Source organism: Salvia hispanica, chromosome 2 (genome assembly GCF_023119035.1).
Source record: "Salvia hispanica cultivar TCC Black 2014 chromosome 2, UniMelb_Shisp_WGS_1.0, whole genome shotgun sequence".
Lineage (NCBI taxonomy): Eukaryota > Viridiplantae > Streptophyta > Magnoliopsida > Lamiales > Lamiaceae > Salvia > Salvia hispanica.
Genome location: NC_062966.1, coordinates 14,795,421 through 14,810,812, shown reverse-complemented (window position 1 = coordinate 14,810,812; position 15,392 = coordinate 14,795,421). Strand labels below are relative to the sequence as shown.

The window sequence follows — 15,392 nt, the reverse complement described above, 5'->3', positions numbered from 1 at the left end:
ACTTTCCGAAATAAAAAAAAATGACTCTATTAATATGAAACGGAGGGAGTATACTTTATCTGTCTCGTGACACTCACACTTTTTTTTTCAGCTCATCCCAAATTACGTACACTATTTATATTTTAAATAAGAACTAGAATATTTAATTAACATATTAGTATTAATTAAAAAATTTCTTAAGTGATCTCCCATTACACTTAATAAAATAAAAATAATTACACTAAAAAAAACAATCGCAAATTTAAAATCTAAAATGAAAAGTACGACTAACATTATATAAAAGGAGTATTAGTATTATATTTAAATACGAGGAGAATTTTTACGTGTAATATCGGGTCTATTACCAAATATAAAGAGTAAAAATAAGTGTGACATGACTTTCCTAACGGAACGAAAAGAAACTAGGGACAAGTAAGCTGATACAGAAGGGAGTATTTGAATGATAATTGAAATGACACTAATTTATATAAGAGCATCCGCAATGGGTGGTAGTGACCGGCTAGCCGATTATTGCATGATATGGGGATCGATCTCGAGGATCCGGATACTCCCGTTCCAGCGAGGCGGGCCGCGCCGAAGAAGAAGACGAGGGGGAAGGCCAAGGCGGTCGGCGAGTCATCGCAGCCCGCTGTTGACCACACCCCTGGCCGGAGGAAGTGGACGGAGGATGAGTACGCTGGGGTGGCCAGGGGGTGGTTGGAGGTGTGCGACGATCCGCTGGTTGCGAACAACCAGCGGGTCGTCAACATGTGGTCGAAGATCAGAGCTGCCTATAGGAGGCACTGCCCGCACGGGAAGGACATGCTGTTCGTCACTATCACGTTACTGCTACCAATCCTGGCATCTGCGCAACCACGCACCAACGTAACTCTTGGGTCGTCCCTCGTTGCAAACTCTGCCAATTCAACGTGGCTCTCTCCTTCTTCTGAATTTGCTTTCGGATTCCAGCAGACCGCTCCCAAAGGCGGCTACTTGCTCGCCATCTGGTTCCATCAAATACCAGAAAAAACTATCATCTGGTCCGCCAATCGCGACGATCTAGCCCCTGAGGGTTCACGACTCCAGCTTGCAGCAAACGGGAGGCTCCAGCTCACCGATCCCAGCGGCCGACAGATCTGGGCCGCAGGGTCCGGCAACACTTCCTACGCCGCCATGCTCGACACCGGTAACTTGGCGCTCTTCAACGCTGCTTCGGCGACGGCAAGCCTCTGGCAGACCTTCGACCAACCCACGGACACGTTAGTCCCAACCCAGATACTCAATCAAGGCGGAGTGCTGGTCTCGAGCTTCTCCGACAAAAATTTCTCTGGTGGAATATTCATGTTGGCAATGCAGAACGATGGGAATCTTACGTTGAACACTAGAAACATCCTAATGAGTTCCAGTTCCAACGGCAACGTGGGTATTGGAGGTTACTGGACCGCAGGAAAGAAGGGCATTGGTTCCCGCCTTATCTTCAACGAAACCGGATACTTTAACCTCGTTACACAAAACGGGACTCTGCTCAGCAATCTCTTCTCGATCCTCGGAGCTCCAACGACACAGTATTACCAGAGGCTGACGCTGGAATACGACGGCGTTCTGAGGCATTATATCTATCCCAAGTCTGATAATTGGACTGATGGGCGGCCCATGGCGTGGTCCGTTAAGGACAGTTTACCTTCGGATATATGCATTCAAATAAGACAGGGTATAGGCGGAGGTGCTTGTGGTCTCAATAGTCTCTGCTCCATGGGAACCGATCAACGCCCGCAATGCAGCTGCCCCTTCGGTTACTCTCTCATCGATCCTAATGACTTGTTGGGTGGATGCAAGAAGGATTTCCTTCCGCAGAGCTGCGATCCAGAATTGCAGGAGCAGGAGCAGAATCTCTTCATTTTCAAGGACATTCCAAATGCGGATTTTCCTGGCGGTGACTATGCAGGTTACTTCCCCGTCTCGGAGGACTGGTGCCGACAGCAATGTCTCGCTGATTGTTTCTGTGATGTTGTTGTATTCAGAAAGGTAAACTGTTGGATGAAGAGATTCCCTTTTTCTAACGGGAGGACCGGAGTTATGGGTAAGGCTTTGGTAAAGGTGAGGGCCAGAAACGCCACCCTTTTGGATTCTCGCGGGAGTAGGCCGGGGAAGAGGAACAGACCCGGCCTGATCATAGCCGGTGCAGTTTTGTTGGCCACTTCTGTGTTTCTCTACGTAGTTTTGTTTGCATCAAAGCTGTTCTTGGTAGGAAAGAAATCGAAAAAGATGGTAGATGAAGGTAGAAAAGGTTATCCCGGACTCAACATTAGGTGCTTCAGTTTCAAGGAGCTGGAAGTAGCCACCAATGGTTTCAGCCAAGAGTTGGGCAAAGGCGCTTACTCAACAGTTTACAAAGGGTCTCTCATCGACGAAAATGGAAAGATGGTCGCCGTGAAGAAGTTGACTAGAATGGCAGAGGATGTAGATCAGGAATTCAAAGCCGAAGTGAGCTCGATCAGCAGAACCAACCACAAGAACCTAGTCCAGCTGTTGGGGTACTGCGATGAGGGCCAAAATAGGCTTCTGGTGTACGAGTATATGAGCAACGGCTCTCTCGCCAACGTGCTATTTGCTGACTCATTGAAGCCGAACTGGCACACTAGATTGCAGATTGCATTCTCGGTTGCAAAAGGCATCTGCTATCTGCATGAGGACTGCAGCATGCAGATCATACACTGCGACATCAAGCCTCAAAACGTGCTCTTAGATGATGCTCACACTGCAAAGATATCCGATTTCGGATTAGCCAAGCTTCTTAAGGCCGATCAGACAAGGACCACGACTGGGATAAGGGGGACGAGAGGGTATGTTGCACCAGAGTGGTTCAGAAACATGCCTATAACAGTCAAAGTGGATGTTTACAGCTATGGGGTGCTGCTGCTGGAGCTGCTGTGCTGCAGGAAGAATTTTGATCCGGATATTGAGGGCGAGAGGAGGATTCTTAGCGACTGGGCTTATGACTGCTGCTGTGACGGAACAGTGGAGGAGATGGTGGTGGAGGATGAAGAGATGAGAGATGACATGATGAGGTTTGAGAAAATGGTGAAGATAGCAATGTGGTGCATTCAAGAAGATCCAGAGTTGAGGCCACAGATGAAAAGAGTTGTTCATATGCTTGAAGGTTCGGCTCAAGTGCCGCCGCCTCCGGATCCTTCTACTCCACTTCTCTAATGCTTATCAATTCATATCTACAGCTTCTACTTGTTTTTTAATCTTTCATGTACCAATCAAAACATGTGTTTTTGCTATAAAAATGCACTACCTTCGTTCTTCAAAATTTTCCCCACTTTGACAAGAGATTAGGATATAGACTTATATCTGTAGAGAACCTTGCACCTAAGCACTTGATCAAGCACATAAAATTCAGTTATCACCATGATTTTGACTCTACTACTACTATTACTACTCCTAGTCCCACCTTGGTGATGATCTCTGCCTGTCTCCAAATATATTCTTCACATAAGCTCATCAAACCCCATATTCTTCTACACTCTCAGAATCCTCAATGACTGCTCGAATAAATGCCAACAAATGCAGCAGCCATATCAGATGAATGGTTTATTTAGCATATGCAACATCTTATGAAGCAAAGAACTTCATCAGTTCAGCAAGGTTATTGTCATCGACCTTATCAACATCAATACCAAACTCAAATTCACCAGTGTCTATGAACTTGTGCCATCGAATTGGAGACTAAAAGGACTATACATTGGTAAATTAGGTGTCGAACTAACGAGAGGAGATTGAAACTGTGCACCCACATTCATTTATGGCTCATGTGGGAATGCATCTTTGATCTTTCACAACTCTGGGAAACCTCCTCCAGCAATATCATTTTCATTTCTAGATAAACCACTCATTTCAATATCCGAACTGTTGCAGAAAGCATCACTAGCAACAAATTACTGTTTAATTCCCACATGTTTTTCAAGTTAAGAAAATGAAAATTTCATGTAACCCTGCCTATAAGGCTATAATTATCTAGTCAAATTCTCATGATCACCAAAAGCAGAGATCATGTATATTTCTATCATGTTCAACAGGTTACATCATTAAACGCTTACTAGTATTTCTTAATCATAAAACAAAAAAATTAAAAATCCAGGAAACAGTTAACAGATCAATCTTCTCTCTATCACAGACAAATGATTTATAACATCACACCACCTAAGAAACAAGCGATGCCAGATTAATAAATTACGTAAGTTGATGAAAAAACAATTACACTCAATTATACGGAAAAGACAATAGTTCCTTCTCACAAGCATAGAACATCAAGGCTCCTCACTCTCAGCCCAGAAAATAGTATATCAAGAAATAATAAATTTATACCGGACCTCATATCAGCTGCATTATCCTCCTCCTGATGTCAATCAACTAGCAATTCTATTACTATTACCTTACATTCACAAAGACACAAAAACTATCAATATTATCGTAGGTGAGGAAAATAAGCTAGTGATTGTTTCAATTAGATAGTAGTAATTGCTAGTGCAAGTGAGTTGGGTATTAATGATGTACTACTACTACTATATAACTATTCCAATTAGCGGGCTTGGGCCCAAAATTATATACCACTAAGAATATATTGAGGCCCCGTTGCGTAGGTATCACTATATAAACTTATTATAAAATCTTTTATGTTTGGTTTATGGTGATCGGCAACAATGGAAGTTTAAGTTAGCCAATAATTGATTAGGCTGGGATCTAATTTGCAGTTGTTTATTCCCTAATAAAACAATGACTACACAATTTATATATAAAAATATGTAGTAGAATGATACTATAGTCAATTTGTTTTGGTTGTGGTCCATTATCTGCAAGACCAAGACCCAGTAAAAGTCTTCGTCGCCTCTCCAACATAAATCATCTTCATCTTCCTCTTCCTCTGATTCTAAGATTTAAAAAAAAAAAAAAAAAAAAAAAAAAACTCTCTAAAAATGGCTTCATTGCCAAGCGGAACGGACATGCTGTTCGTCACTATCACGTTACTGCTACCAATCCTGGCATCTGCGCAACCACGCACCAACGTAACTCTTGGGTCGTCCCTCGTTGCAAACTCTGCCAATTCAACGTGGCTCTCTCCTTCTTCTGAATTTGCTTTCGGATTCCAGCAGACCGCTCCCAAAGGCGGCTACTTGCTCGCCATCTGGTTCCATCAAATACCAGAAAAAACTATCATCTGGTCCGCCAATCGCGACGATCTAGCCCCTGAGGGTTCACGACTCCAGCTTGCAGCCAATGGAAGGCTCCAGCTCAACGATCCCAGCGGCCGACAGATCTGGGCCGCAGAGTCCAGCGCCGCTGCTTCCTACGCCGCTATGCTCGACACCGGCAACTTCGCGCTCTTCTCCTCTGCTTCAGCAAACCTGTGGCAGACCTTCGACCAGCCCACCGACACATTACTCCCAACTCAGATACTCAATCAAGGCGGAGAGCTCATCTCCAGCTTCTCCGATAAAAATTCCTCCCGTGGAAGATTCTTGTTCACGCTGCAGACCGATGGGAATCTTGTGTGGTACACTAGAAACTTCCCCATGAACGGCATCATCAAAGCGTATTTGGCCACAATGACCGTGGGAGATGGATTCCGCCTCATCTTCAACCAATCCGGATACTTTAACCTCGTTGCGCGAAACGGGACTCTGCTCAGCAACCTCTTCTCCAACCTCGGAGCTTCATCAACACAGTATTACCAGAGACTGACGATGGAATACGACGGCGTTCTCAGGCATTATGTATATCCCAAGTCTGATAACCGGACTGATGGGCGGCCAAGGGCGTGGTCCGTTCAGGACTTCTTACCTTCGAATATATGCACTCAAGTAAATCAGGATACAGGCGGGGGCGCTTGTGGTCTCAACAGTCTCTGCTCCATGGGAAACGATCAGCGGCCGCGATGCAGCTGCCCCTCCGACTACTCTCTCATCGATCCTATTGACTTGTTGAGTGGATGCAAGAAGGATTTCCTTCCGCATAGCTGCGATGCAGAATTGCACGACAGTGATTCCTTCGTGTTCAAGGACATGCTCGATGCGGATTGGCCCAACTCCGATTATGCACACTTCAGCCCTGTCTCGGAGGACTGGTGCCGGCAGCAGTGCCTCACTGATTGTTTCTGTGATGTTGCTATATACAGAAATGCCGACTGTTGGAAGAAGAGATTCCCTCTTTCTAACGGGAAGATCGATTCCGGAGTTAATGGAAAGGCTTTGATAAAGGTGAGGGCCAGAAACGCCACCGTTCCGGATCCTCTCGGGAGTAAGTCAGGGAAGAAAAAAAGATTAGGTCTGATCATAGCCGGTGCTGTTTTGTTGGCTAGTTCAGTGTTTCTCAACGTACTTCTGTTTGCATCAAAGCTGTTTTTGGTCGGGAAGAAATCGAAAAAGGTGGAAGATGAAGGCAGGGGAGTGTATCCCGGACTGAACATAAGGTGCTTCAGTTTCAAGGAGCTGGAAGAAGCCACCGATGGATTCCGCCTAGAGCTGGGCAACGGCGCGTACTCAACCGTATACAAAGGGGTTCTGTTGGAAGAGAATGGAAAGGTGATCGCGGTGAAAAAGCTGACCAGAATGGCAGATGATGCAGATCAAGAATTCAAAGCTGAAGTGAGTTCAATCAGCAGGACCAACCACAAGAACTTAGTCCAATTGTTGGGATACTGCGCTGAAGGACAAAACAGGCTTCTGGTGTACGAGTACATGAGCAACGGCTCTCTCGCCAACGTCTTATTCGTTAACAAGTTGAAGCCGAACTGGCACACGAGAATGCAAATCGCATTCTCGGTTGCCAGAGGAATCTGCTATCTGCACGAAGACTGCAGCACGCAGATCATACACTGCGACATCAAGCCTCAGAACGTGCTCTTAGATGATGCTCACATTGCAAAGATATCCGATTTCGGATTAGCCAAGCTTCTGAAGACTGATCAGACAAGGACGACGACGGGGATCAGGGGGACGAGAGGGTATGTTGCGCCAGAGTGGTTCAGAAACATGCCTATAACAGTCAAAGTGGATGTTTACAGCTACGGGGTGCTGCTGCTGGAGCTGCTGTGCTGCAGGAAGAATTTCGAGCCGGATATTGAGGATGAGAGAAAGAGGATTCTTAGCGACTGGGCTTATGACTGCTGCAGCGACGGGACAGTGGCGGAGATGGCGGAGGAACTGGAGGATGAAGAGATGAGAGATGAGACGATGAGATTTGAGAAAATGGTGAAGATAGCAATGTGGTGCATTCAAGAAGATCCCGAGTTGAGGCCACAGATGAAGAGAGTAGTTCATATGCTTGAGGGCTCAGCTCAAGTCCCGCCGCCTCCGGATCCTTCTTCTCAACTTCTCTGATCTTTATCAATGCATATTACATGTAGCATCTCTTGTTGTCTGAATATTACATGTACCAACAAAATGTGGTTTGCTATAAAAATTGTAGTAACCTTCATGCTCCAAGTTTACCCCACTATGACATGGCCTTTGTCCCTAAAATTGACCGTCTTTGATATGACAATGATTTCAAATTTTTAAGTAATGTGAATAAAAGTGATTACAAAAAATTAGTACTCGTATAAGTAGTAGTACTTTTTATATAATCCTACAATTTTAGTCGTTAATGAATAGACTGAATTGATGTAATATCCGATTCATTAGTCAAAATAGTAAATAAAATGAAAGGAGTATAAAATTTGAGAGATACTCTAAAATAGAAAAATGTGACAAATTTTAAGAGATATAATAGTGCTTTTTTCATGTATTTTCATCAAATTTGCTTCACTATCTTTTTTTATTGAAATAACAACCCTTTAAATCAACAAATTTGACCAAATATTGGTCAATCTCATAATATTTAAAAATAAAATATTAAGTTACTATATTTCAAATATTATCATTTTCTTTCATCCATGTATAAAATAAGTCTTTGGGGATGCTCAAAGTCAAAATGATGTGTGTAGCGGTTGAAAGTTCAACGAAAAAAACTACCTACTTTATTCATAATATTATTAATATCTCAAAAATTTCAACTGTCAAGTTATAGGCGGAGGTAAGACATATATATGTCTCTCCTCAAAAATTTATATCCATACAATTTTTCTATAAATTTAAAAATTTATTAAATTCTCCTTTAAAATGCCTCTTCAGCTCTTCTGAATACTTTAAAATTTATTTATAATACTACTAGTAATTATAATTTGGGGACACAACATACATATTAAGTGAGTCATTTTAATTATATAGTATAGTTATATTTTAAGATAAATTTTCTCTAGTAATAGAAATACAAAGTGAAAAGTTAGTAGTCACGGATATGAATTACATATTTTATTACTTAAAATACAAATTGAAAAGTTAGAAATGACGGATATGAATTTTATACTTATGATCCATATTGTTGAAATTACATAACTATTTTATAGTTATGATCCATATTTTTGAAATCATGAAATGACAATGCCTTTGGGACCAGGTAACTTCAACCTACAATTTTATGCGTTTGAAAGGATTCTTCAGCCGCAATTGGAAGATGCTTCTGAATCATATCCTTCTTCTCCACAATCCACTCATCTTATGCTTAGCAACTGTTTCTTATATGTTGCTTTTACTTGACTTTTTAACTGCTACATTTTACCAATAAAAACCTGTGTTTTTGCTAAAAAAATATTGAGAAATGTTCATCAAATATGGTACTATAAAACACAGCAAGACATCTTAAGCCACTTATGCCCCATATAAGGAGATATTGTTGATGCCTTTATGATGGGCACAAATATCAATTCTTGTGCTAAATTTGTTTACAGATATTTATATGTTATTTTTATATTTTAATTTTTCTTTAAATTAACTATTTATAAATAAAGTAATGATTAAAATGTTTTATATCTTGTCTATGGTCAAGGGTCAAATCCAACTACACACAATATTTTTTAAACATTGATTAGAACTTTGAAGGAAACTGGCTATTCTTTAAATCACGTAACTTGTCAAATTATTTGATTTTCTGCATTTGAATATTGAACTTTGGCTTTTATCTTCCAACAAAGACCTCCATAAGTCAAGTATAATTGGAACCATATAATTGAAGTTTATAAGGTTGAAAGGTTCAATACGTTGATTAATAGAGTATAAAAAAAACAATATTGGTGTCATTTTGTATGTATAAATTTAGTAACGGGTCTACTGTCTACATATTAGTACTACGGATATGAATTGTTTTATGCTCATGAATCATGATCTATATTGTTGAAAAGATTGAATTTTGAAATACACTCAACATGTTTTTCTATTACAATTATTTTGCTAAAAATAATATTAAGATATTGGAGTTTTCTTTTGTTGATTAGACAGTTATTTCAAAAAATTTAGGGCGTGATTGGTAGAAATCTTGGGCTAATGCTCAAATCTCAGTTAACTTAAATTCCCACAATTGCAGATAGTTTTTGTGGGCTTTGATGGTGTTTGGTAGCAACATTCTTGGGCCTAATCCACCGTTTGGTAGACCGCTGCATGTTTATTGGATCCTCATAGTACAAATTGTGAAGCCCGATTTGCCGTTCCTTTTAGAAGACAAATGACCTCCCTGCCCTCCGTCGTCCTTCCCTGTCTGCATATTTGGCGCGCAGGTTTTCCCACTTGGAGCCATCTTCTCCGCATGATCTCCTTATAAGGACGTGCATCCTCCCTTTCTCTTTCAAATTCCGTTTCCTTCAATCCCATTCCCAATCACAACCATTCCCACTCACGATTTCACAGAACCGCCTCTTTTCACCTCCAAGATTCAATCTTTTTTAATGATTTTGTGTTCATAATTTGGAGAGAAAGAGAGAAATTGACAAAAATGGGCAGCTGTTTTAGCAAGAAGAAGCACCACAGCCGAGATTTGAAGAGCTACACACTAGAAAAAGCGACCAATTACCAAAAGAGTAATGTTATGCGGCCATAATGTGGCTGGCCACACGGTGGCAATTTTGTAAATAATGGAAAATATAATAATAATTAAATAATGGTTTTTGACAGTGCGTACGTCCTTTTACATAATCACCCTTTTCCACCACTCTACTAAATACTACCCCTACGGCTACAACTCTTTCCCTAAAATAATATCGGATCCTTAAAGCCATGAAAAAGTAATTATTAAACACAAATGGTTTCAAAATTAAATCTTAATATCGTGACATTTATAATGTAACTTCAAAACTTAATTCACCTAATGAATAAATAAAAGTACATACAAATAAAACAATAAATACATAAGTATATAAATTGAAACTCCCAGTTATTTAATTGAATTGAATATCAATTGAATGAAATTTACTATGAACTAAAATACAAACTAAATTACAAACTTATAAGATTAAAAAGTGGACTATCAATTTTCCTATCAAAATAAAAATAATAAATTTAAAAGTTACTAAAGAGTAAGTAAATATTCATTTTTAGTTAACTATATTATTGATCTTAATTTTAATTGGAAATACCTTACTATGTTTATTTCATTTTCAATTAAATATGTTAGTGATATTATTCCGTATCAACCCCCTTACGTATATTAAATCACCTTCAAGAGCAAATACCACCTTGACTAAAAAGTATCTTATATTAAGTATTCCGATTAAACCAAATATAAAGTTAATTAATATTCTAATCATACAAATAAATCAAAGATCAACCGACTTCAAGATTATTAGAATTTATTTAAAATATTTCAACTGATCAATTGAAAAATATAAATGAGATGTAATCCTTTAATGAGTGATAATATAACATAACGATGGTATGTGTTGATTAGTAGTACTATATTATATGTATAAATTAATACTCCATATAAGTACAAAACCAACAACATTAAATATACATTGAACAAAAGTGGTGATTAAATATGAATCTCACATAAGGTATGTAGCATATCATGTCTTATTATATGTAGTGTATATTATAACTTATATCATTAAAATTAATTAATAACATCAAAATATGATATTGTACTAATCATATGAACTTTATAAATTAAAAAAATTAAATGTGATAGAATAATAATTATTATTATTGTTTATTAATGTTTTTGCTATTGTCGTATTATAGACTTTATTACACAGTCATATATAACATTATTTTTAAGTTTTATCATTACCTTCAAATTTTAACACTATATTTTACTTTATATCACTATATTTATATTAATTTATTATATTTTATTAGTATTATTATTTAATTAACAATGTAAAACACGACACTACACTATGACATGTACAGTAAAAATAATATATATATATATATATATATATATATGTATATATAGGGTCTTGTTAGATTGAGATTTATCAACCTAATTGAGAATTGAGATGCAATATCAGCCACTCATCCAGAATATTAGTAAAATGTCAACAGCATGTAGTTTATGTCAACAGATGGGCATAATTTTGGTTTTTTAAACCAAAACCTTTCCCCGAATTCCGGTTTTTCCCATGAACTATGAGATTTGTTTTTAAAACCACGAACTTTCATTTCGTTAGGATTTTCCCAACCCGACCCAAATAGCACATTTCCGACCCGAATAGCATAATTCAAAATGTTAAAGTTGTGTTTTGTTTATTCAGAAGTTGCCATTTGTTATGTAATAATTGTGATTGTATGTATTATTGTGCCAAATAGGATCCATGTAATCAATTTAGTGACAAATAGGATTAAAATTGATACGTAGACAACCCGGGTTTCGTCCTTGACCCGCCGGGGGAAAATCCTAACGAAATGAAAGTTCGTGGTTTTAAAAACAAATCTCATAGTTCATGGAAAAAACCGGAATTCGGGGAAAGGTTTTGGTTTAAAAAGCCAAAAACCCTAATTGTATTTTTATTAATTTTTTTTATTTTTTATTTTAAATTTTTTTAAAAAAAATTTAAATTTTTTTTAACTTTTTTTTTCATTTTTTTATTATTTTTTATTTTTAAATTTTTTTTTTCAACTACATATACAATTCATGTCAACTACACATCAAATGTCAACAACTTTATTCAATAAATACTATTTGACATGAATTGTACATGTAGTTGACATTATATTGTGTAGTTAACATGAATTGTATATGTAGTTGACATGGATTGTACACATAGTTGACATTATATGTGTGTAGTTGACATGAATTGTGTGTGTGGTTTGACATTGATTGTACACAGAGTTGACATTATATGTGTGTAGTTGACAGGAATTGTGTGTGTGGTTTGACATGACACATAGTTAACATTATATGTGTGTAGTTGACATGAATTGTATATGTAGTTGAAAAATAAAAATAAAAAAAATTTAAAAAAAATTTAAAAAAAATTTAAAAAAAATAAAAAATAAATAAATAAAATTTTAAAAAAATTAAAAAAAATAAAATATAATTTTAAAAATAAAAAATTTTAAAAATTTTAAAAAAAATAATAAAAAATTAAAATTAAAAATTAAAAAAAATATTAACTGAATAAAATTTACCACGATATTACCATTCTGCCCTTTCATAATTAATTAATCTAAAGATATTTTCCATGTGGAAAAATCTGGACCACTCATTTAATAAAAATGAATGGCTCATATTGCATCTCATTTCTCAATTAGGGTTTTGGATGAAAATATCAATATAGTGTTTCGAAAATATCAACACAATGCTTTGAGAATGTCAACACAAATTTAGGATTGACATTATATATGTTTTATATTGACATATTATCTTAGTTGTATTGACATTAGCCTGTGTACGAAAAATACGAAAATTCTAGATTTTTTTTTTCAAATTTTGACGTCGGAACATATGCATGTAGTATATCGTTGGAATCCTTATAAAATTATCTTTAATTTGATATATGTTATATGAATTTAAAGTTTTGGGATTTCTTTTAAAAGTTAGTTATAACTAACTTGACATTAATACCCCTATTAATTTTTATTGGAATTAATCTTATAGCCTTATTGACGTTTTTTGTTGATCGTATTGACATTTTGTGGTTAATGATCTAGGCCTTTAATTTGAATATCTAATGGCTATTATTGAGTTGTAGTTAGCAATTAAGCATTGAGTTAGCAATATAACACTCCCCTATATATATATATAGGGATGTATTAAGATGACAGCACTCTTTATTGTAACACCATACCACCATTTTAGGCCATTGGATCTGAAAATCGTGTGCTTGTCATGTTGCCACGTGTAAAAACACGGAGGGGTAAAATTGGAAATTTCTAATTTTACGCTACCAGATTGCAGTGTTGTTCATTGAATATTGCAGTCTTACCACAACAATATTGCAGTTTACCACGACTGCAATATCTAATATAGTAGAATCGCAATATCTAATACAAAGTAGACCGTGAAACCCGTGTTTTTTCACGAAACTTAATCCTAGAAGTCCATAGATGAGATCTAACGGACTATATTGGTGGTATGGTGTTATCCTATCTATGGTGGCACCATAGTGCACCCCTATATATATATATATATATATATATATATATATATATATAGGGATGTATTCAAATCCTTTTCTAATATTATGTTCTATTGTTCTTTTTAATCTTGGTCTTCCAATTTAGAGATCTAATGGCCCAAAATAAAGGCTGATTTATTTACTTTTAATCCTTAAAATTCACGACAAGGGCTGATTAATAATACATAATGGAGTTGGTTATGGTAACTCCTTGATTTTCTCCATATCATGATCCCAGCGGTTTTTTTTACAGAAATAAACGATACACTCTTTTTCTCTCTTGAATCTTTCTCCCTTTTTCTCTGTTGAAGACATTCCAACGTTGAAGACAAGCGTTGTTGAAACATTCTCCGTAAACTATTATTTTTGGTTTGTCGTCGAAAAACCGTTTTTGGGAGCAATCGTTGATTGATTTCGTTTTCTACAAAATGGAAGAAGGTAATTAAATTTCTCCATTGTACGATTATAAAACCGATTAACTCACTTGAATACCGATTAGTTGGAGTAATGATTCATTGCAAATAATTTTTTGTGATCGATACAATAAGTTTTTATGATCGTTTTCGTAGTCTGTACGTGTTTGTATATTTGGCGCAAGTTTCATTTATTCCCCAAGGGTTTAGCAATGCTTGGAGGCTAGGGTGTAGTACGTAGTAATTACCACGTCTTCTCTTCAAAGTGAACGAGTTCCTCTAGGGTTTACAACTCCGCTGGGTTAGGTAGTTCTTTTTACCTATACACGTAATGGACATGTAGCATTATATAATGCCTATAATAGACTCTGTAATGAACGATTTATGATATGTAATGCATATGTTTGCTGAGGCGTTTTTTCTCTCGTTTTATATAGTGTTGTATGTTTGGCGCAAGTTTCATTTATTCCCCTAGGGTTTAGCAATCCTTGGGGCTAGGGTGTAGTATGTAGTAAGTAACACCGTCTTATCGTCAAAGTTGAATGAGTTTTAGTGGATTCCTATAGGGTTTTCAATTCGGTTGGGTTAGGGAGTTCTTTTAACATATACACATACTGGACATGTAGCATTATATAATGCGTATATTAGACTCTGTAATGAACGATTTATGGTACGAAATGCATATGTTTGTTGAGTCGTTTTTTCTCTCGTTTTATACAGTGTTGGTTGTACCTAAATGTTTTCCAGATTTGAAGCATGTGGTTGGTCAGAAGTTCCAATCGCTTGATTTTGGTTTCGCGTTCTACGATGTATATGCCCGCGCTGTTGGTTTTGATACGCGCAAACAAGGCATGAGGAAGACAGACGGTGTTATTACTTGGTACTCTGTCGTATGCAATAGGGAAGGCAGCAAGAAGTCGAGCGAGGGTCATGCTAGCAGCTCTGCGAGCCGCCTGATTTCAAAGAGAGAAAAGGCTATAAAGAAGGCGAAAAGACCTCTTAGACAGTGTAAGGCGTGCTATGAGATGGGCCATCACGACTCTAGAAACTGTCCAATGCTTAAAGAGATGGCGAAGGAGAAAGAGCTTTGCAAGGGAAAGAGGAAATCTTGATGTTTTTTGTACCTACAAACATTGTTAGTTTTCATTTTCGGTCTAGTCTTATTAAAACCAACAGTTTATGCATAACAAATGTGCATTTTTTGGACGTTAATGTGCATTATAAGTGAAGAAATTGTTCATTATTTTTTTCTAGCTGTTAACTTATCACTTTAAACGTTTTATGCATAGTAAATTTGCATTTTAAGACCGTTAATGTGCATTACAATTACAGATGTTTTCATTATTTAGTTGTAGCGTTTAACTTTATATTACAAAAAAATGTATTAAGCTTGCATTATTAACCTTTTACCGTACATTATCATTCACGAATATGTACATTATTGCAAGCAACGAATAAACTTGTTGTAGATTCCATTTCTGGATCAGGTCATCAATAAGCACATTATG

At 37.1% G+C, this 15,392-nt stretch overlaps 2 protein-coding genes across 2 annotated transcripts; both read left to right on the top strand.

Moving 5' to 3' along the window:
- The first annotated feature begins 747 nt into the window (after positions 1 to 747).
- Positions 748 to 3,189, top strand: LOC125206344 (G-type lectin S-receptor-like serine/threonine-protein kinase LECRK3). Its single transcript, XM_048105610.1, has one exon. It carries the CDS (start codon positions 748 to 750, stop codon positions 3,187 to 3,189), a length of 2,442 nt encoding a protein of 813 aa, XP_047961567.1.
- Positions 3,190 to 4,827: 1,638 nt separating this feature from the next.
- Positions 4,828 to 7,502, top strand: LOC125203459 (G-type lectin S-receptor-like serine/threonine-protein kinase LECRK3). The gene has a single exon (XM_048101805.1). It carries the CDS (start codon positions 4,959 to 4,961, stop codon positions 7,359 to 7,361), a length of 2,403 nt encoding a protein of 800 aa, XP_047957762.1. The 5' UTR covers positions 4,828 to 4,958; the 3' UTR covers positions 7,362 to 7,502.
- The last annotated feature ends 7,890 nt before the right edge of the window (positions 7,503 to 15,392 follow it).